The sequence below is a fragment of the Syngnathus acus genome, chromosome 14, assembly GCF_901709675.1.
Source record: "Syngnathus acus chromosome 14, fSynAcu1.2, whole genome shotgun sequence".
NCBI classification, from domain to species: domain Eukaryota; kingdom Metazoa; phylum Chordata; class Actinopteri; order Syngnathiformes; family Syngnathidae; genus Syngnathus; species Syngnathus acus.
The window spans coordinates 2,415,091-2,435,306 of record NC_051099.1 but is presented as its reverse complement, the minus strand read 5'-3'; the positions used below and the strand labels follow the sequence as shown (position 1 = coordinate 2,435,306).

At 47.0% G+C, this 20,216-nt stretch overlaps 1 protein-coding gene across 1 annotated transcript in view; it reads left to right on the top strand.

The window, feature by feature from the left end:
* The window catches only part of fstl4 (follistatin-like 4), a 57,368-nt gene extending 40,811 nt beyond the window's left edge, over nucleotides 1-16,557 (top strand). The window contains exons 5-16 of the mRNA XM_037269612.1: nucleotides 460-653; nucleotides 1,676-1,796; nucleotides 6,423-6,589; nucleotides 7,714-7,834; nucleotides 8,584-8,745; nucleotides 9,671-9,805; nucleotides 9,887-9,913; nucleotides 10,551-10,669; nucleotides 11,181-11,330; nucleotides 12,101-12,208; nucleotides 14,792-14,901; nucleotides 15,014-16,557. Coding sequence (XP_037125507.1) covers nucleotides 460-653; nucleotides 1,676-1,796; nucleotides 6,423-6,589; nucleotides 7,714-7,834; nucleotides 8,584-8,745; nucleotides 9,671-9,805; nucleotides 9,887-9,913; nucleotides 10,551-10,669; nucleotides 11,181-11,330; nucleotides 12,101-12,208; nucleotides 14,792-14,901; nucleotides 15,014-15,713 — 2,114 coding nt within the window. The 3' untranslated portion in view covers nucleotides 15,714-16,557. The remainder of the gene's footprint in view (nucleotides 1-459; nucleotides 654-1,675; nucleotides 1,797-6,422; nucleotides 6,590-7,713; nucleotides 7,835-8,583; nucleotides 8,746-9,670; nucleotides 9,806-9,886; nucleotides 9,914-10,550; nucleotides 10,670-11,180; nucleotides 11,331-12,100; nucleotides 12,209-14,791; nucleotides 14,902-15,013) is intronic.
* Nucleotides 16,558-20,216: the final 3,659 nt, after the last annotated feature.

Sequence of the window (20,216 nt, the reverse complement as noted above, 5' to 3'; positions counted from 1 at the left end):
GGAAGAGCTTGTCGGGGAAAATAAAGCCGCTGACGCCGCCGTTGCCACCCGCGATTAATTTGCGTCCGCTCTATTTCAGAAAAGCTCCATATCGTCTGCTACTGAGAAGGCGGCGTAATCCCACCCACCCCCCAGAAAAGGTTGAAAAAAGGAGCTTGAGCTGCTCTAAACACAGATGTTTACCTTTTGTCATCATGTGGATTACTCATAATTAATTGGAGCTGACATGCTGTCACATTATGCAAACGAGTCAGTGTTACGCAACAAGTGCCAAAAGCATAAAAACAAACAAAATAACTTGAATCATCCGTGTCATTGGGGAGTCTGCTAACTCGAATCACTTAACAGAATAACAAAAACAGTACAGCCTGCTTTGTTTATGGTTTGCAAATGAGTCACTGACCACATTCAACCAAACCAGGTAAGAGATTCATCTTGAGATTTTTTTTTGTGCCGCAGGTAACGCGTGTACCATGTCGGAGTACAACCGTCTGAAAAGCTTGCTGCTGGACATGAAGACCGTCCCGAGAAACCCCGAAACGGAACGGAACCAGCAAAGGGACATGGAGGCCAGGCGGGCGCTGGTGGACACCATGTTCAAGTACTTGGACGTCAACCAGGACGGACGACTGGTTGGCGAGGAACTGGAGAAGGTGGGTGGCGGCCGAAATCAATTGATTCAGTCGTCTTTTGTATTTGTACTATTACAAGGCCAAAAAACAACTGGCTACCAAAGCAGTTGTATCGTTAGCACTAGCATTCCGAGTGTACACAAGTGCCTTCTTTCTTGATTGCTTTTGGTTGCAATCGTTTGAAAAAAAACAACAACAACGGAGTTGTGTGATGCGTTCAAAAAAACAAAAACAATCCCCGCATTGAAATTAATAAGCGCCTGCCAAATCTGAATAAAACATTGCAAGTAATTAATCTTCTGTCACCTCGCCGCCATTGTTGCCTACACAGCGCTTGGCTGTTTAAAATTAAAAACTCAGAGTGATTTATGGCTGACTTTTTACTGGCAAAAAATAGAAATAATCTTTGTTTTCTTTTCATTCGGCGGGTTTACTGCGTTGAGATGCAACTGAAGATTGCGACGACTGGTAATTATTAATGCCGACGTGTCTCTGAAAAGGCTTTAAGGAGTTTTGCCTTGAAATGTAAATACAGACGAATTGCAGTCATCCCTCAAGACGCAGACACGAGTGCGGGGTGGTCTTTATGGCGGGAAGAATTCTCACACTTTGGTCGGGGGAGTGTTTAATGCACGCCCACGGGCAGACCAGACGTTATCTGCGGAACACGCGGCCGTGGCCTACCGCAGGCCCCAAAATATATAAATTAAATTTGTCACGTCCCTTTAATTCGCCTCGACACATGCGCGGCGGCGCTGTAGACAATCAATTGGAAGAAATAAACCGGGACGGGAGCAGCAAAATCGTGGCTGCCGGACATAAAGCAAAACGGTTAACGGAAGCGTATGAACTCTTTGCAACTATTTTATTTGCAATGGTACTGACATGACGGTCGATATTTTAGTTTGAACTTTTTTTCTTACCTTGTATTCAATTCATATTTAAAAAATGTTTTGAATTTGCTGTCATTTTTTGGTTCAAATTAATCAGTTTTCCAATTTTTGGGGTTTTACAAAAAAATATATACTTGTCTCATATGTCAGATCTCCATGAAAGAGCACCTGGACGACACCTTGCTGCACTGCACCATGCAGGACCTGCTGCGCTACGACGACTACAACAACGACGGACACCTCAGCCTGCACGAGTTCTACACCGCCTTCCGTGAGTCAAGTTTGAATGAGTCATATTTTTCATGTTTTGCGGATAGTGGAATAAAGTAGGTCAAATACATTCCAAACCACAAAACTCAGCCCAATACGTGCCAAGATGATTAACAATGACAGTATTATTCAACAATGCTCACTCTGAAGTCTGCCCGGCGTTGGTGAGAATAAAAGGCATCCGCCGAACAGCCGGCAGACGCTAATAGCATTATGATGAGATTCAAAATGATGACGTATCTCCTGACTGACAACGCGCTGCTCTTATTTCATCCACCAAAGTGCCTGCTCACCCGTCTAATCCGCCGCCTGTGAATCGCAGCACCTCTGACACCATCTAATTACATCCACGCTAATTCCCCGACATTATGAGGACGCAAAAGCTGGTGAAAGCCGTTATAAAAAGCCATTCACAATTTTTTTTTTTTGGTCCTGGAATGAGTCAGTGTATTAAAATATGAAGCAATACGTTGACAATTTATAGTAGCTCCTTTCTGTGATGTGCTCTTATCAAAATACCCCAAGAATGGAGAAAGAAAAGCAACAGACTTGGGAAGTAGCTCATCTCTTCTGAAGGTTGTTGTGAACCTTTCCGTGAAAATTGTGGCCAAATTCCGACGTGTACGGTCTGAATCCGGCCGGAGGAGGCTGCAGACACCGGCGAGTGATGGTGGTGAATTTTAATGCAGCCGACTTGATTTCAACTTTGCATAGCACTTTCCCAACTTTCCCATTATAAAGAGACGGGCAAGGCTCTTAATTGGGATGACTTTTTCCCCCCACGTTACCGTTGTTTTCTCCTTTTTCTTCTTCTTGTCAGTTTCCCTGCTTGTTTACTCCCGCCTAACGGTGGAATTACGGCGCGGTGGAAGCTACACTGCAGCCGAGGCACATTTGACTAATTAATCACTTGAGTGGCGGAAGATGGCAGAAGGAGAATTACGGCCATGTAGACTGAGAGAGGGCAAATGGAATGTTTTATGTTGACAAAAGTCTTTGGATACCTGGCATTGCTGCAAGAGCCTCATTTTTTATGTTAATTTAATTGCGACATTTTTTTTTTTACACAAGGTTTCCAAATGACCTTAGGACAAAAGTATTTGGTGGGGAATTAATGGCATCATTTGAATTTTAAACACTATAGAAAATGAATGGACCTAAAACATTTCCCTGAGGAACGCCTCTCTAAAGGTAAAAGCATATGTCAAAGATTTCCAGCCACTGTTGCTAGTGGCGCTACACCATAATCACGAGTCGAGCCGTGCATTGAAAAAGAGACGTCCCAAAGAACAGCTCCAACGCTACAATCACAAATATAAACACCGGAATCCCTTTTATGCGGAGTCTGCTATACAAGTGGCGAGGAATGGCTGGGCCCGGTTGTCATGGCAACTGTTGCCTGTCTGTTTAATATCTGAATCATTTATTTTGTGCAACACTCGCCGTTCCCCCGAGAGGGAGAGGAAACATAAGGAAGAGTTGCGCTAAAGGAAGCGAGTGCATGATCAACAATTAGGGAGGGGTGCGCCGTAGAGCCCGCGCCCGCTCCCACCGCCGCCCGCCCGCCTGCCTGCCTCCCTCCCTCCGGTACGAACATACTGCGGGCAGATGGAACACCGGAGTCTTTATGTAAGGCGGAGATGAGCACAGGCGGGGCGGGGAAGCAATAATTTACTGGCCGGCTGAATGAAGAAACACAAGCGGCAAACCTCAGCGGCCATCAATTTGTTTTATGGCGGCAATACACTTATTGTGCAGCCGCTGTGCAGCGCGGGATTTATACACTCAAACACAGAGAGCAGACTCTGCCTCCATGTAAGGAGAGGGGATGACATTACCTGACCTCACTAGAAAGCTTTGTTGAGCAGTGACCCGTAAAAAAACATGCAGGACATCACAAACTCGGTCTTTGATTTTCACGTCTCCTGTCATGATGAGTGTGATTCATATCACGTCCAACTTTGTCTTAAGTTGAAAGTCCTCGTCTAAATTTAGAACCTTAATTGAGAGTCGACTTCAATCCTTGCTCGAGACATGCCAAAGTGACCAAAATGGGATTGGACATGATCTACCGGAAGACAAATTGGGCTTGACGATGGGAAATGCGATTCTGAGATCATGTAAAATCATCTTTCTGACCTCGCGCTGGGCGATGCGCCCGTCGTCGGACAAATCTTTGGCTATCTCTCGACATTACACGGAGAGTAATCCCACCCGAGACTGCTCCCTGCGCCGCTCGCTTTTTTTTTTCCCCTTCCTCCCGACAACTTTTCGTGTCTAATTAACCGCAGATATGCAAATCCGCGAAGGGGCTCGTGAGAGGCTTTACGTCGACCCCGATAGCTTTTCTTCTACTGCGGTCGTCAGATCTGAAATAATTTTGCTTCCCGGTTGTACCCAACCTAACCTACGGCATTTAGATCTCAGTTGTAAATTTTGTCCTAGTGAAATACTGTCAGTATTTTTTTTGCCAGCACAGCAGAGAAAGTCATATTTCCCTGCAATACTCTAAAGACTTTTTGTTCCCTTCAAGGAAAACATCTGCTTGCTGTGAATTGTCAGCGAGTTGGCCAGATGGCTGGGTTATAGTCGCGCAGTTATGTCTTGACTAAAGTACGGGATTGAAACGGAGGAAAGGGGCTCTTATATAACGCCGGCGTAAAGAGTCGAGAGGGAAGACAAGCGAGTCTATTTGTCAGCTTGCGGCTTTCCAAACAGATACTTCGTTGTGCCTTTGCTTGCTCAGAAGGACGAGGGCACATTTTGAGTTGGGGTGGGCGGGGCTTGTAGGATGCTACGGATTTAGGTCGAAGGTGTCGAGGCTTCCATTTGGATTAAGATGAAGGTTATCTCTCGAGTTATGGGTATGACTGATAGGTTAGGTTAACGGTTACTATAAGCGAGTCATCCGTCGAGTATGTTCCTTGCCACCTCAGCCTCGAGATAAGCAGTCGTAGCACCGCCTGTCGCTCGCTTCGGCCCGCTCCCCACGGCTCACAAAGGCGTTATCATGCGGACAGTTATTTTTTATCCCGACCCCGTCGGTGAACGGAGCCTGGGGCAATCACGCTGAGAAGGCCACATAAAAGAAAAGGCCTGAAAGTCATAAAAAATGCTGGCGGTATACATACAGTCAATTTGCCACTAACCTGTCCAGATTACGACCCTTGGGTCGGGTGAAACCCGCTCCGACACCTACGCTAGGCTTTTAGATCCCTTAGCCAGCCTTCGCATGAACATGAAAGACCACTTAGCCTGTGGCTGTCAGAAAGAGGCTGGAGGTTTAGGGCTTGGTGCTTCTCACCGTAAAGATGAAGGATTATCAGGATTGTCGGAGCTCTCGTCACATTCACAAGAGAGCGAGAGTATCATTTTCATAAATTCAGTCGTTCTCTTGCTGCCAAATGAGTCCCCTTGAAAGGAGCCGGAAGATTTTTTTTCAGCGTTAGTGGTTAGCGTTAGCCAACTAGCATCCGCTTTGGTGTCTATGCATGCAGAAGGATAAATAAATTGAAGAGCTTGTTGTAAAGCTATTCGAGGCTTCCTCCCGTGACTTGAACCCATTCTGACACAAGGAAGGGACAAATTGCATATCCACAGGCGGACGTTCTCTGTCGCTACGCATGGCCGAGCAAGGATGTCATGACATTATCTTTAAAATGATGCCCCCGTTAGTTTCCCACCCTTTTCTCCCGGAATAGTCCGCTCGCACAGAAGCTAGTAATTGACCATTCAGGGACTCCGGGAGCTCCGCTAATCAATCAGTGGTGCTAACGGAAAGAGGGAAAGAGAGACAAGACGGAAGCATTTCGAGTTTTGTGGCGTAAGTCCATACCTACATACGGGGGACTCAAAGGGAATGCAAATTTAATGCAGGAAAATGTGGAATTGATTGAATCGTTGAATTTGGAGGAGAATGTGGAGAAATGCTTTGCAAAAAAAAAAAACAAGTGAGGATATAAAAACACCAGCACGAGTCCGACTCAAAGCCACACGCTAACGCCAAACGATTGACCGGGGTGGGAATACGCGAGCGTGCCCGACGCAAATTGAGTGCGATGGCAGGCGGAGCACGTCGAAGATCTCTGGAGGGATTACTGATGCGGAGAGCCGACGACTCTGTTGTCACCCTTTGCTACGTTTACGAGGCAAAGCGGAGGAACGGACGATGCTGCTGAGGCCAATGACTTGCCGCCTGAGTAGCACACGTTGTTAATGTGCGTCTTAAATGCAATTGCCACAAGCTAGACTTGCCTCTCGCAGAACACGACACAGATCTGAAAAAAAATCCATCCTAAGCCATCTCGCCTTCACAGCCGGTCAACGAAGGAGAATAGCTCCTGGTCGCCTTGCAAAAGGTGAACGAAATTCCGTGAACATAAATTTGCCTTAACGAGAAGAATGATATTCAGTCCTGGGCCACGTGCTCTTTTTATTCGGGCGCGGAATCACTCCGGGACAGCTGTTTATCCTCCTCGCTCCGCTGCTAATGAGACAGACCCTGGAGATGTATTAAGCCTCGGTCGCCGTTCTGCTTTATCAGCACATTTTCATCACTTCATAATACAATGACTTCCTCCCTAATCACGGAACCAATGCGGGTGGCTCGCTTTTCCCCTTTTGGCAGAGGTGGTCCAGCTAAGCCTGGCAGAGGACCAACGGGTCAGCGTCTCTGCCGTGACGGTGGGCCTGAGCGCCGTGCTCACCTGCGCTATCCAGGGGACCCTGCGGCCGCCCATCATCTGGAAAAGGAACGGCGTGGTTCTCAACTTCCTGGACCTGGAGGACATCAATGTGAGTTCCCTTTCCATTAGCGTCCGATAACTTTCCTTTAATTGGGGTATTTTATAACTTCTTGTGTTTATTTTTTTTAATAGAAAACAAAATGGCTATTCTTTTGCGTACACGACAGTTGTAGTTCAATTCAAATTGTTATCACAAGACGTCTGGGGAAGCCAAGTGGACGTACGAAGTGGCAAATTGCCCCTCGTGGTAAAAGGAATGCATAATCTATTTTGATTACATGACCGTGCAACTGTTTGTATTTGCATATAAGTGGCAGCAACGTGATTAAGAGCACAGAAACGGAGGGTCTTTTCTTTCCCGGTGATGGCGGGGGACGGTGACACTTGAACGCTTCGAAGAACAAATCATTGACAACAAGTTTGAATGAAATGATTTGAATCACTGCTGCCAGCCACCTCCGATGCCCTACACCGCACAAAAGCCTTGATAGAAATAACGGACGCACTGTAATTGCCGCCTGCGTAGGACATTTCGATGAAATAAAAGGTTAACATCCCATTATGCCGGCTGGGTGCCATTTGGAATCCGCCATTTAGATTTGGCGCACAATGCCAGAAAACGCATTAGTGGCATACGGGCTGTCTTTTTTTTTTCCCCTTTCCTGGCTTTTGTCACTTTGATGCCTCGTCTTTCCAATCAGCCAGAAAAAAATAATATGATAAAATGTTTTTATCGCCATTGGACATAATAGACGTCAATCATCCACAGCACGGATTGGTCGGCCCATTTTATTTTAAATGAGAATTGTTGACCGGCGTGAAGCAAAGATGGGCAGGAAATCCCGCTTGGCAGAAGCGAAAAAAACGTAATGCCTTAATCCGCCCCTAAGATGTATGTCGCGGCCCCCCTAGGTGCGCACCGCCGCAACATACCAGCACCCCCATTTGTCAAGCTAATGGCTGATATATTTTTAACCCTTGCAATTTGTCAGCACCACGGATCAAATTCCCAAACGCCGTTGATTCATGGTCCCACGATCCCTCCGCCACCCCGCCGCGTTCTATCAAGCTGCCCGGATTCCTCCCGTCCCTCGGTCCCATTCTTCTGCCGCTATTCCCCCGTCGTCCGTTTGGGCCTGGCTTCATTTCCCACCTGCCGTATGTGTGTTGAAGGACTTTGGGGAGGACGGCTCGCTGTACATCACCAAGGTGACGACCATTCACATGGGGAACTACAGTTGCCATGCCTACGGATACGAAGACATCCAACAGACTCATGTGCTGCAGGTCAACGGTCAGTACTTTCTTCCCGACTAATCCCTAGTTGGACACGACATGTCCTTGATTCCTTCCTCCCATCATTTCCTTGCACCTTGCTTCTCTTGCTCCCCAAGTTTCCTTGCATCCCACGTATTTCCTGGCTTCCTTTTGTTTCCCTTCACCCTAGCATCCTTACTTGCTCTTGCTCCCTTGTTTCCTGACTTTAAGCTGCATGGTGCTGAATATTTTCAGCAGCACTTGGTCCCCGCATTGCAGTCACAGGCACATTGGGGGAAAAGAAAAGATTTGAAAATGCTTTGCTTTCATAGGCAGTACAAAAGAAGTCAAATGTTGGATGAACACACATTGGGGTCTTGAGGGAACAGAGCGATTACGTTGTTGGTGTCTTCCCAAAAGTATTGTGGTCTTTTTGCTTGGACTCTTTTCTATGCTTATTACAGTCGCTCATCCCTCCAGTAGACCTGCAGAGATGCCAACGCTATGCAAAAAATAAATAAAAAAAGCAACGACTTTGTCAGGCTCTGAGGTGCTTTTGCAAACTGGAGGTGTCATTCATCGTCTACATTCTCTCACAGCTTTCCTCCCCTCGGGCGCCGCCGAGTCGTCCAACATCTTTTTCATGCAGCAGCCATCATAAAGCCACCCCCGAGCGCTTGGCTCTGCGAATTCATTCCACGCCGCCGTGAAAGTAATTCCGCGGCGCTGGTGGTCTTACCTCCCCCCCGTCCCCGCCCCCCCCTCCCTCTTGTTTGCGTGCCGCAGTCCCGCCGGTGATCCTGGTGTACCCGGAGACGCAAGCCCAGGAGCCCGGCGTGTCGGCCAGCCTGCACTGCCGCGCCGACGGCATCCCCGATCCCAAGCTGGTGTGGCTGAAGAACGGCGTGGAGCTGCAGCCGCGCTCTGCCAAGCAGCTTGCTCTCAAAGGCAAGCACAGGTTCTGTTTTTGTTTGTTTGGGGGTCCAAATAAGCGCCTGTTGGATTTTACGGCCAACTCTTTCTTCATAAACCCTCAGGCCTTGTTCAGTTTTAACTACTCTTTCAGCTTCGTATATCGGTTTCAAGACCAGGTTAGATTTTTTTTATTGTGGTTCCAAATGATGGTTTACAGCCTGGGTCAGGGTTTCAAGACCATGGTTTTAAAATACAGTTACGATTTCGAGTCAGCCTTACAAAGGCTTCTTAAATTGCAGTTTGAAGCTTGGCTTAGGGTTTCAGGACACAGCTCAAATTAGATATAGAGTTATTCAATCATTTTGCCTGGTCAAGGTCAGCCGAGGTGATTGAATTTGAATTTCAAGCCTGTTGATGTTTTTACTGGAAAAATGTAAGGTCAGCATTCTGCACAAATAATGACATGTCCATCAAAATAAACAAATCAATTCGATCTCAGTCGAAGCCGCCAAAGGTCTCCAAACAAATTGACATTTGTCATACAGGATTAAAAGCTCAATTAAATTCCCTCGTCACCAAATAGCCTGCAAATTAAGACTTAAAACCCCCCCCACTAATTTAATGAATGGTTAATCCAAAGGCTCGCCAGAAACAAAATGAGCGTTTGGATGCGATTAAAATGCTTTTCCAGCGTGAGTCATCGCGTGCCGTTATTGGGATCATAAAACAAGATGTCGACAAATGTCAACGACTGGAATGAACATACAGCCTGCGCCACACAATTTGCCAGGTGTCTATTGCGTGCAATTAGGCCTAAGTGCTATTTTTGGACATGATGCCGTTAAGCGAGACAAATGGTATTTTTTTGATTGACACGCAAGTGGACAGGAGTTATCACGAGTCCATCCAAATGCCGCTTGGGAATTTCCATCACATTCTTTGCTTGCCTTTCTCTTAGCTAACGGCAGCGAGCTGTTCATCGCCAGCGTCCGCTACGAGGACACGGGCGCCTACACCTGCATCGCCAAAAACGAGGTGGGCGTGGACGAGGACATCTCCTCGCTGTTTGTGGAAGATTCGGCCAAGAAGACGCGTAAGATAAAGATCAAACGAGTAGCCTGCGCTATTCCTCAGCTGATTCCAATGGATGTCTTCCTTTTGTTTTGTGTTACAGTTGCAAACATTCTGTGGCGAGAGGAAGGTAAGTAAATGCTTCCCGGCTCCTTTTGTATCGGTGTGATTACGTTGGCCTCTCCCGGGCTAGTGAATGCATATCAATATATGTTGTCCATAAGAAACAGCAGCTCGCCAGCTTAACCCGCCTCCTCCCCTACTGCCTCGCACACTGCCGAGGAGCCTTTCATCAACTGCCTCTCGCGCACAATCAACCTTTTTTTTTTTTCTTTTTATCCCGTACCTACCTCTCAGAGCTCCACTGTTGCGGAAAGCATCCAATCCTGTCTGGATGGGGGAGTATATTGTAAGCAGCAAAACAACAACACTGCTTCTGTACTGCAGTTTACGGCGCGTTTTACAGCGTACCAGCTACGGATGCTTTGTGTGCATTTATCAACGGGAGCGCAGCATCCGCCGCGGCTGCCGTGCGTGTCGTTACAAATGTGACGTGCTGACAAGCTGGCAGGCGAGCATTCGCTATTCTATCCACTGTACCAAGCTTGTACAATAGCGGGTTGTGTAAAGGCAGGCAGAAAGACTGAAATCAAAAATAAGGTGGACGGAGGAAGATGTCAACAAAAAAAGTCTCACCCCCGAAACTCTATTCTCACCAGAACTTTTATACTCAATTTTGGCTTTGATGACCTCATCCTTTGCCGCAGGTCTGAGCGTGGGCAACATGTTCTACGTGTTTTCCGACGAGGGCATCACGTTGCTGCAGCCCAGCCAGTGCGAGATTCGCCGGCAGATCAAGCGCACGGAGAGGATCGTCGCTACATACGTAATTATTATTATTATTTTTTTAAATCTACTACCGGCCATCATGGGCTTTGATTTGCTTTTCTGAAAGGATTATCTCCTGTTCAGTGCAACAGTGCAATGTGTCACCGACTTCTTTCGTCTAGTCAACACCTTGAAATTTAATGGGATTATTCGCATCCTTTCGCATCGACTGTACACGGTCCATACTCGGTTGGGTAATCCGCTGGGAAGTGGAACAATGGGCTGGAGGTGCTAAAAGTTGCTTGTTCCGTAAAAGGATCGGGCTTTTTAACCGAGCCGCCCGTGATTGTATTAGAGATCAATGGAAACGTAATAAGCCGCGCGTTAGCGAGTTCCTGCCGCAAAAAGCACTCGGTGCACTTTAAACGCTCTCCGAGCACAAGCCGAAAGCCAGCGAGGTGTTTGTCAGCGGGGGAATTTGCTGGAGGCGGACAAGAGCAAGGGGCGCTTAGAAAGGAATATTTCGGGAAGACAAATGTAAACGTCTATATGTTCGGCCTCCTCGGCAGGAAGAGATGTGCCCCAAAAGCGAGGGCCCGTCCCCCCAGCGCTGCGTGTGGTCGTCGGCGGTCAACGTGCGCGACAAGTACATCTACGTGAGCCAGCCCCTCCAGAGCCGCCTGCTGGTGGTGGACATCCAAGCGCAGCGGGTGGTGCAGGTGGGTCACCGAAAACGCCCTTCCCTCCCCTCAAGAGTTGATTTCAAAGCTTCCCGGTGGGCATTTTCTACGACACATTTGTTTTAATCAAAAAAAGGAACACTAAACTCATGAAATATTTCAACATTGGTTGATGTTGAAAAATTCTCTCCGAAAAATGCCAGCATGGTTGCAGAGACTCCCCCCGTGCAGCCATGCAGAAGCAGCTTAATGGATCGTGTTCTTCCTGCTTGCTGACCCTTGGTGTCTCCTCTCTCTCCCTTCAGCCTTTTTACTGTAATTCATTCTCCGTCCTCTTTCGGCGAGTCTATAAGGGCTCTCTATCCATCACGGCCGGCGCCGACCAGCTGAGCACGTTTCGCACGTCTGTGTTGGCATGATGCGACATCTGCTGCCCAACAAAATCAATTCTTGCCAAATGTCAGGCAAAATGTTACATGGACGCCAGCAGAACAATGGGGTCAAGACGTTGCTAAGAGGCCCGGCAGAGGTTTTCTTGACCTTTGCTTAACGGCTCAACCAAAACATAGAAATCGTTAAGTACTCGCAGAGTGAAAGGGAGCAGACCTCCCCCAAGGCTCTCGTCTGAATGGGCCTCTCTTGGACTTTTGAAGCCGCTCAGTAAGCAGTCTAGCATTTTGGCTACCACTTGTTTCCATTTTTAAAACTATTTCCTTCACTTATTTTTTAAATAGAGGAAAAATGGCCAAATTAAATTCAATCCAAGTTTTGACACAGATATTAATTGGATTGTGTTTTTTGTTTTGCAGGCCGTCGCGACAGATCCATTTCCCGTGAAGATGCACTATGACAAGTCACACGACCAAGTGTGGGTGCTAACGTGGGGCGACATGGACCGGACACAACCAACGCTCCAGGTATACCAGAACCTGAGGAGAATTTTGGTAGACTTGTCTATCATGAGGGGACCCACGAAAAAATGGCAGCCAAGTTTGCCGACTCGCCAATAAATCACAATCATGTTACGTTCCAATAATCCCTAACTGCCAAATTTCGTACACAAATGAAACTCTGCAGACAACGGCGGCTCTAATCCTCCGAGGGTCAGGGACACGCGGGAAATAGGCCGAGGGGGACGTCGCAGTTATATGTATAATAGTCACAAACATGTTTACGGCTGCGCTCGGTCCCGCCGGAGGCAAAGATGCAATTATAACTGCGGCAAGGTATCGTGTTTACGACCGTCTGCATGGTTACGACGCCTCGCTGAGGGGTGATACCCCCACCACCACCAAATTGATGACTCTTTGGAGAAGCTTTGCTTCTTTTTCTATTCAGATCAAAAGAGTAAAGCTACAGTCACTTTTCTCATGCTGCTCTTTTTTGTTTTACATTTCTTTTAACCTTGACTATTAACTAGTAGCACTGACTCATAACTAATTCATGGCAGTTCCAGTCATTTCAAATGTTCACTTTAATACTTGTATAGAAATGTAGGAGCAAAACAATTCGCATTTTAGTCCAAGTTACGGAATAGAGAAAAATGTGTTGTTCTGCAAATTCCACACCCAGTATGTTCATTCAGCACAGCCAAAATGGCTCAAAAAAAGGCGTAAATTGTCCCTCGGTTCTCTTAAGGGTTCGGGGTTCCCTTTAGAGCCAAATTTGGACCGGTCTGCCATCAGACTGCATAATTACATATTTTTATTGTTTACTCATGAACAGTTGTTGTTTAGAATTCAGCGCTTAGGGTCTCAAACGAGGCAGACATTTGTTTTGTTATTTTAATGACAAAACAATTCCTCGGCGTGTAATTAAAAGAGCAAAGCAGAATGGCTTTGCATAGCAATCACGCACCCATTTTGGTGAACATTTTAACCAGCTTCTTCTGGAGGACTGTTAAAAAAAAAAAAAATGACAGCGATTGAGAGGATTTCCATCCTTTTGGATGTTCCGCTATTTTGATGGAAAAGGGAAAGCGTTTTAACCATTATAATCTTCTGGAGTGCAGTTTAAAAAAAAAAAAAAGCGGATGTTTTTGGAACGTTATGATGTTTTGACAGAACAGAGATGTACACTAGCAAGCGAATCCGTTCTGGCATTTTCAAAGTGACATTTCGAGAGAGGATTTTAATTTTTTGGATTTAAAGAAGCGATGCTAGCAAGGATGCTAAGTGTGGCTAGCATGTCAGTTGCATTTTAACCATCAACTTCTGTAATGCTACCAATTCTGGAGATGATTTCATTCTGTTTTGATGTAAATGCAGATCTAGACGAGCCATTCAGTCCCGTTTGAAACCATCAAGTTCATTAGTGCTGTTTTAAAAAGGGATTAGAGATGATTTCCATCTCTTTTGAGCCTCTCTGATGTTTGGAAGGAAACGAGAGACGCTAGCGAGCGACTCATATGAAAGCCCAGGATGAAGTCTCAACAAAGGGAAGCTGGTGGAAAGAAGCTTAGCGCACCTTGGCCGCGTGATAATACCCGGCGGAACCATATTAACTCTCGCTATTGTATCCCGTCACCTCCTGCGTTTTCTGCTTGGTCGTCGCGAGTGCTGCTGAGATTTTGTTGAAAAGAAAACGGCTAGGTAAGAGAGGGGGCGGGGTTTTTTTTGTGTTTTTATTATTTATCAGTTCTTTAGGAGCGAGCGCAGACGGAATGGAGGCCCGCCCACCCCCCTGCTGGGCTACGACGGGATGCTGCAGTGTGTTTGATGCCTTGTTCTTGTAAAAAAGAAATGGCAAAAAAGAAAAACAACTCTTTGTCTAAATGTAGCAGTGGCAGGGTGGTCCAAAATCAAAACTTATTTTATGCTAGAAGTTGTTGCAAAAACAAACTGAAAACTAGGGCAAGACTTATTTTGGCTCATATGTTAATTAAGGGTGAGGCGTTTATTTTTACAAATGCATTATATACCATATCTAACTTTTTTTCAAACGAATAATGCACATCCAATTTATTTTATTTGTAAAAACTCGGATACTGCGCGAGTAAATACTACAATACTAGGCCATATATTGTGTCAAGGACAAAAATGTCGCCTTGCCGTACTTCAACACAATTATTAAAAAAGTGCTGACTTGGCGGCGGATCAAGTGAAAGATTACGAGACAAGCATCTCGGAATGAGACGTGTTATCGGGGGAAGGCGATGCGGGGTCGCATTTCATGCGCCGGCGTGGCAGACCTGTACGATGTTTATCGCCAGAGAGACAGACGAGGATGTCACCTCGGGGCGCCACGTGCTTATCTGGCAGGCAGGAAGTGGTGGTGCGCTGGACACGTGTGAAGTACACGCAAAGAAAAAAAACAAGCCAAAATGATGAAGCTCATAATTTCTTGCCTATTTCTTACTCGACAAGGTCATATGAGTAGAGATATTTGTCATATGCAACTTGGCCCCCCAACCACAGACATCTTGCGGTCTACTTTCCTCTATGCATTAAAAAGATTCCGAAAGGCGACGTTTTATGTGCCTTTTTCCGATCTCCTTGCAGGTAATTCCTCAAGCCAGCATGGGTGAAGTCCATCACGCCATCCGAACCTCCTTCCAGCGGGTCAGCGACTTCTTCATCCCGCCGACCAACCTCATCATCACTCACGTGAGGTAAAAGCCAAAACCCTCCGCGTAGATAAGAAAGCTAATGACACTTATTAATCACCGCCAAACGACGGCACGACAGGAAATTAACCTTCCGTCGTGAACTCTGTCCGCCAAGGTTCGCCTTCGTCTTCCTCCAAGACGAGCCGGCGGTGCACAAGGTGGACCTGGAGACCTTCCGACGCGTCAAGACCATCAGCCTGAAGGACTACAGCTGCGTGCCGGCCAGCATGGCCTACACGCATCTAAGCGGCGTCTACTTTGTCCAGTGCAGAGGCGGAAAAGCCCAGCTTTTGGTGGACGCCGTGACGGACGCGGTGGTGGGACAAAACCGTGACCTCACCGGCCGGGCTTTCGTGTCACCGGACGGCCGCTACATCGTGACGCCCGGCAATGGGGCCGGCGGAGGCGCTGTCCGGTTGACGGTGCAAACCGTCTCCTTCCAGGGGGAGATGCGCCTCCAACAGGAACCAGAGGACCCCGTCGCCGCCTCAGACCTGGTCTACCAGCCCTCCTTCACCACGTCCAACAGATACGTGGCGGTGGCCGCCTCGGACTCTACCGCGGACCTGCTCTTCGCCGACCTGTCCTCGGGACACACCGAGGTTCTCCGAGGCCTCAAGGAGCCGCTGGGCCCTCGGAGCTGGCCCTGGGGGGCGCCCTACCGGGTGGTGGTCTCCAGCGGCCCGTTTGGACAGTACCTGTTGACACCGTCAGCCGTGTCCCTCTTCATTTTGAACGGCAAACAGAGAACGCCGCACTGTGAGGTGTCGGACATTACGAGGGGCAACACGGTGGTCTGGGTCGGCGAGGTATGAGTTAAAAAAAAAAAACTATCAGTAGGACTTCATTAAAAAGAAGATGCTCGGTACTTAATTACAGAGCGAGGAGGATTAAATGTGTTGGGATTTAATGTGTTTAAATAAGTAATTTGGGTGATAGTCCCGCTGGGAGAAAGTGTCAATGGTGTTGAGTGTGGCACATTTGTACGATTGCACTTCCCTTCCGTGTTATCACAGCAAGTTAGGTACCCGACCGGGCGGAGTGGGGGGTTACCACACGACGAACTATGCACAATGCTCACTTTTTTAGAGTAAAAAAAGCTTTCCGATTGTTTTTGTGTGCGTGTTGATTGTCTTCACCAGTGCTAACCACAAACGTCCGTCCGTCTGTCAATGTCTGCATTTAGTGTCCCGTGAGTCTTTTTAGACGCTGTATTATCTTCCCACATCACCTGTTTGTGTGTTTTCGGAAACAACGTAGCGACTCTTCCGTTCACATTGGAATTGCGGAATTTTTAAATTCCACTTAAGGCTGCGAGCATTTGTTTCCCCTTTAGCTAGGAGATCTAGCTAGCAAAGTAGCAAGTCCACGTATTTTTTCGCATCGATTTACAAACAAACTGACTTAGCCCAAGTAAAACACTTGATGGAGCAGTGAAATCTGTCTTTTAAACATCTGTGCGGGTTGGAAAAGTACAAAATAAGCTGGCTCGGGTGGCAGCGCTTAGCGTTGCTAGTTTCGAAGCTGAACTCTTGAACCGCAAATGAGCTTGGATTGACTCCAAGTCTAGACAAGAAAGAGAAATATCTTTTTTACAAATGCTCACAGCCTGCTGTTTATTTTTTCCTTCACTTTAGTGACTTATCAGTATGCTATCGTACAAAAAAAAATTCACAATAATGAGCTACAAATTCTCAGCAACATGGCCTGAGATAGCATATCTACTGTAGCTATTTATTTACAAATTCCACTTTGCGTACCAAGTAGAAACGGCCGTGAAACGTGCATGCCATCGAAATCTGTTGTCCCCGTCCGCCATATACCTCTCAGTGACCTTCATAGTCGTTTAAGAGTTAATTGTGTAAAAAAAATAAAAATAAACAGAAAAAGTCACATTTGTTCATTTTCAATCTCGTACGCATCGCCACCGAGCTAGCTAGCCCAATCGTCTCAAATGTCAGAACGTGCAAGGTTCGATTTGTGGGTCGTACCTCCCCGCAGCTGTTGTAGATAACGTGTTTAGGACACATGACGAAAGTGACTGTACAGGTTTTTTCTGTATGCATTTTGTGTGTTCTCTGGTTGACCAGGGCAATTGTTTTTTTTTGTAAGAAAAGTCAAATAAAACACGTATAAAAAAATAGATATAGAAATCGACTCACTCCATTCAACGAGCTCCATCGCTCACAGGTCTTTGTTTTTTTGTCGAGTGGTGAACTTAGCTTCAACTTCAACTCCGGGGCATTAAAAGTTGCATTAGACTGGATGACATGAAGGTGCTTCCGCAGGCGACTGGCAACTAAGCGGCGTGTCATCTCATCACACAACAGAACATGCCCCCTTCGACTATACCGAACCTTTTCACACATTCATGCATTTCAAGTGGATGACATTTCACTTTTCTATTCCTGCCGCTGGATAGTTGGAAATTAATTATGGGCTAGAGTTTTTGTTTTTTCAAATTTGCAACCATCAATTGTTTTCAAAAACATGTCAATTTGAATAGCTGGTACCTCCTGGGGAATTACGATGGTGTTGCAGGAGAAGAATCGTCTCTTTCGAGGGGAAGTAACGACATTTGCGCTTTTTGTTGACACGTGCGGCTAATTGACCTTGTAGCGATTAGCGGCGCGGCAGTTGAGGTGAGTGTCAACTGTCGCTTGATTAATTAGCAGCGGCTTGATGAGGTGCTTCCACACGTCGCAATGTTGGCTTTAACCCATAGAAAATGTTAGATGGATTAACTTGTTTCATTTTAATTTGAAAAAGGAAAACATGAGATGGCGGCGGAGACAAAGAGAGAGCAGACAAAGAATGCTCAAGCGCCACCGCGTGCGAGTCAACCTGAGGGAGTTTTGCAATTCTTGCATTCTCGTTACGCCAGACAAGCTTTTCACGCTCAAAGTTTCTATTCGCAAAATCCACATTAGGCAGTTGTGCCTAATGAAAAGACGGATTACATTCAAAATCTTCTTTTGTATTCCGAGACGCCCTCCCGACGGCATTAACATTTCCACAGAAACAAGCGGCGCTTAAACGGCTATTAATAACGGCCCCCGGGTTCTTTTCGGTACTCGGGTCTTCGCAACTTTGGAAGAAAGTAACAAGAAAATTTGGGAGAAAAAAAACAAAGTCACAGTGACTCTACCCTTATCATCCTCATCCTCAGCTCTCCTTCTTCGGCCTCCTCTGCAGGCCGCTTGTGAAAATGTTGAAAGTGTGGCCAGCAGGCCTTCAGAGAGAAAAAAGAAGCATAATTCAGCAGCGAGGGAGAGAAAGCAACTTCTTCTCCAGGCTGCATTTCAAAGAAAAACTCTGACATGAAATGGCGTCGTGATGGACGGAGGCCCGGACAAAGGCAGGGTCCGACGCGGCAAAGCAGCCTCAGAGAAGGCCCAGCTTGGCCATTAAATAACGCATCGTATTTTTCAATTCTGTTAGATGACAAAATTTGATTGCCTACTAGTTCAATGAGAGCGTTACGATGGTTTCCAGTCCTTCCTATTTTTAACATCTTTAGCATCAAGTGATCTGTCTCAATGTCATCTCTTTCTCACGTCAACAATCTGAGAAAACGGCTGGCAAAGGGCACAGTCAAGCCACGACGGAGCTCCGAGTTGCTTATTATTATTTTTTCCTGCCTCCATCTTTCACTGATGTTTGTCTCGACCTTGCGGCGGACGCCGATTTGACATTTCCTCTCAAAAGGCCACGCGGAGTGATTGTGCCATGGACACCGCCGCTCGTTCGACCAAAGTCTGCGAGTGGGCAAAAGTATTAGGACAGCCCTTTGATCAATTACTAATGCCCGAATTCAGGTTTGTAATAAGGATTAAGGTTTCCAATGTAATGTTTGGAGCTTTCAAGTTAAGGTTAGCCGTGGCTCTTATGATAAACAAAGCTACTTGGCCGTGTTTGCTTTGCGTGCCACAGCTGTGCAGTGTTTGCGCTGCTCCATGAGAGCGCGAGCGAGCATTAAGAGGTTTTGGAGTGGAGCGTCGCCGAGTGTCAACAGCGCGGCGACCCCACCGCTGAAGAGCAGCACGCTCGACACCACGGGCAGATTGCACATTCTTAACGTATGCTAACAAAGCCGCGAGCGCTAGCCTGGGTGTTTGAACGAAGCAGAGCAAGACGGCATCATGGTCTCGGGCTTCATACCACAACCTTGAAAGCTGAAAAACAACGCTGTTGACTAGGATGACAAGGAGGAGTCGCAATTTCCCCTTTAATCTTTCTCCCACTCCGACATAGTGGGGCCTCTATTTTCCTCCGTGTTGCCGCGGCGACAGAGTCCCGCTATTACCCATCTCTTTTTCTCCTCAGCTCTCGGCGCAATTCCCACACCGGTGAAGTCTCCACCTCGTTCCGTCTGGCTGCAGGCAGGTTGGTGGGCCTTTGATTTTTTTTTTTTCTAGCCCTCTCGCTCCTTGCCGTGCACTCAGGGCACTTTTCATCTCTCTGCCCCAACGCCGCCGCCGCGGCGACACAATGCCGCCCATTCATATTACATCAAGAGACAGTGACACCAATTACTTGGCAGAGACGGACGGAACAAAGTAGAAGACGACGGATGATGTTGATGGGAGAGAGGGCTTCAAAAATGTTGGAACCACAAGTTTGGAGCAGCAGGTGGTTCTAGTTCAGCGGGGTGGCCCGTTTGAAAACACCAGGAAGGTCCACAGACGCATGAACTTCATCGACTTGCATCACTCAAAGTCTTCGTCTTGACTTCATGTTTGTGATTTAACCCCGCAATGTTTTGGTCTCAATTTCACGAGCTTCACTCGGTCTCAAAAGAACTTCTCAGGTGAAAGTTCCGAAGGGAGTGCAGCCGAGCGTCTTGTAATGGCCCTTGAAGCCGGTCGCAATTAAACCCCCAAAATGTTTCCGCCGCGCATCATTTCAAAGAGCGCACTCATTCTTCTTCTCCCGTCGTCTGGTGACACGTTCATCTCTCAAAATTTGCTCTCCGCACTTTTCCTTCCACGTGCCGCTCCATTTCTCCGGCGAGATGACTGTCATCGCTTTCCATTTGGGACAACTCGATGCTCTTCAGGGAGCTCCGGCCAACATCCGACGGGAGATTGGGGGAGGCCAATAAAAACGAGAACCAATCTGCCGCACGAGCAGGAGCGGAGCCAATCTCCTGCGCGTTTAGCTCCCGATTGGCACAACACGAGTCATTTTTTACATTCAACTGATACACACCATGAATCTTTTCACCTTGACTCTACTCTTTCCAACTTAGTTGGAACTCAAGAATTGAGTCATATTGTTATTTTTTTCCCCCCAATATGTAAACTCAGCCAATGCCA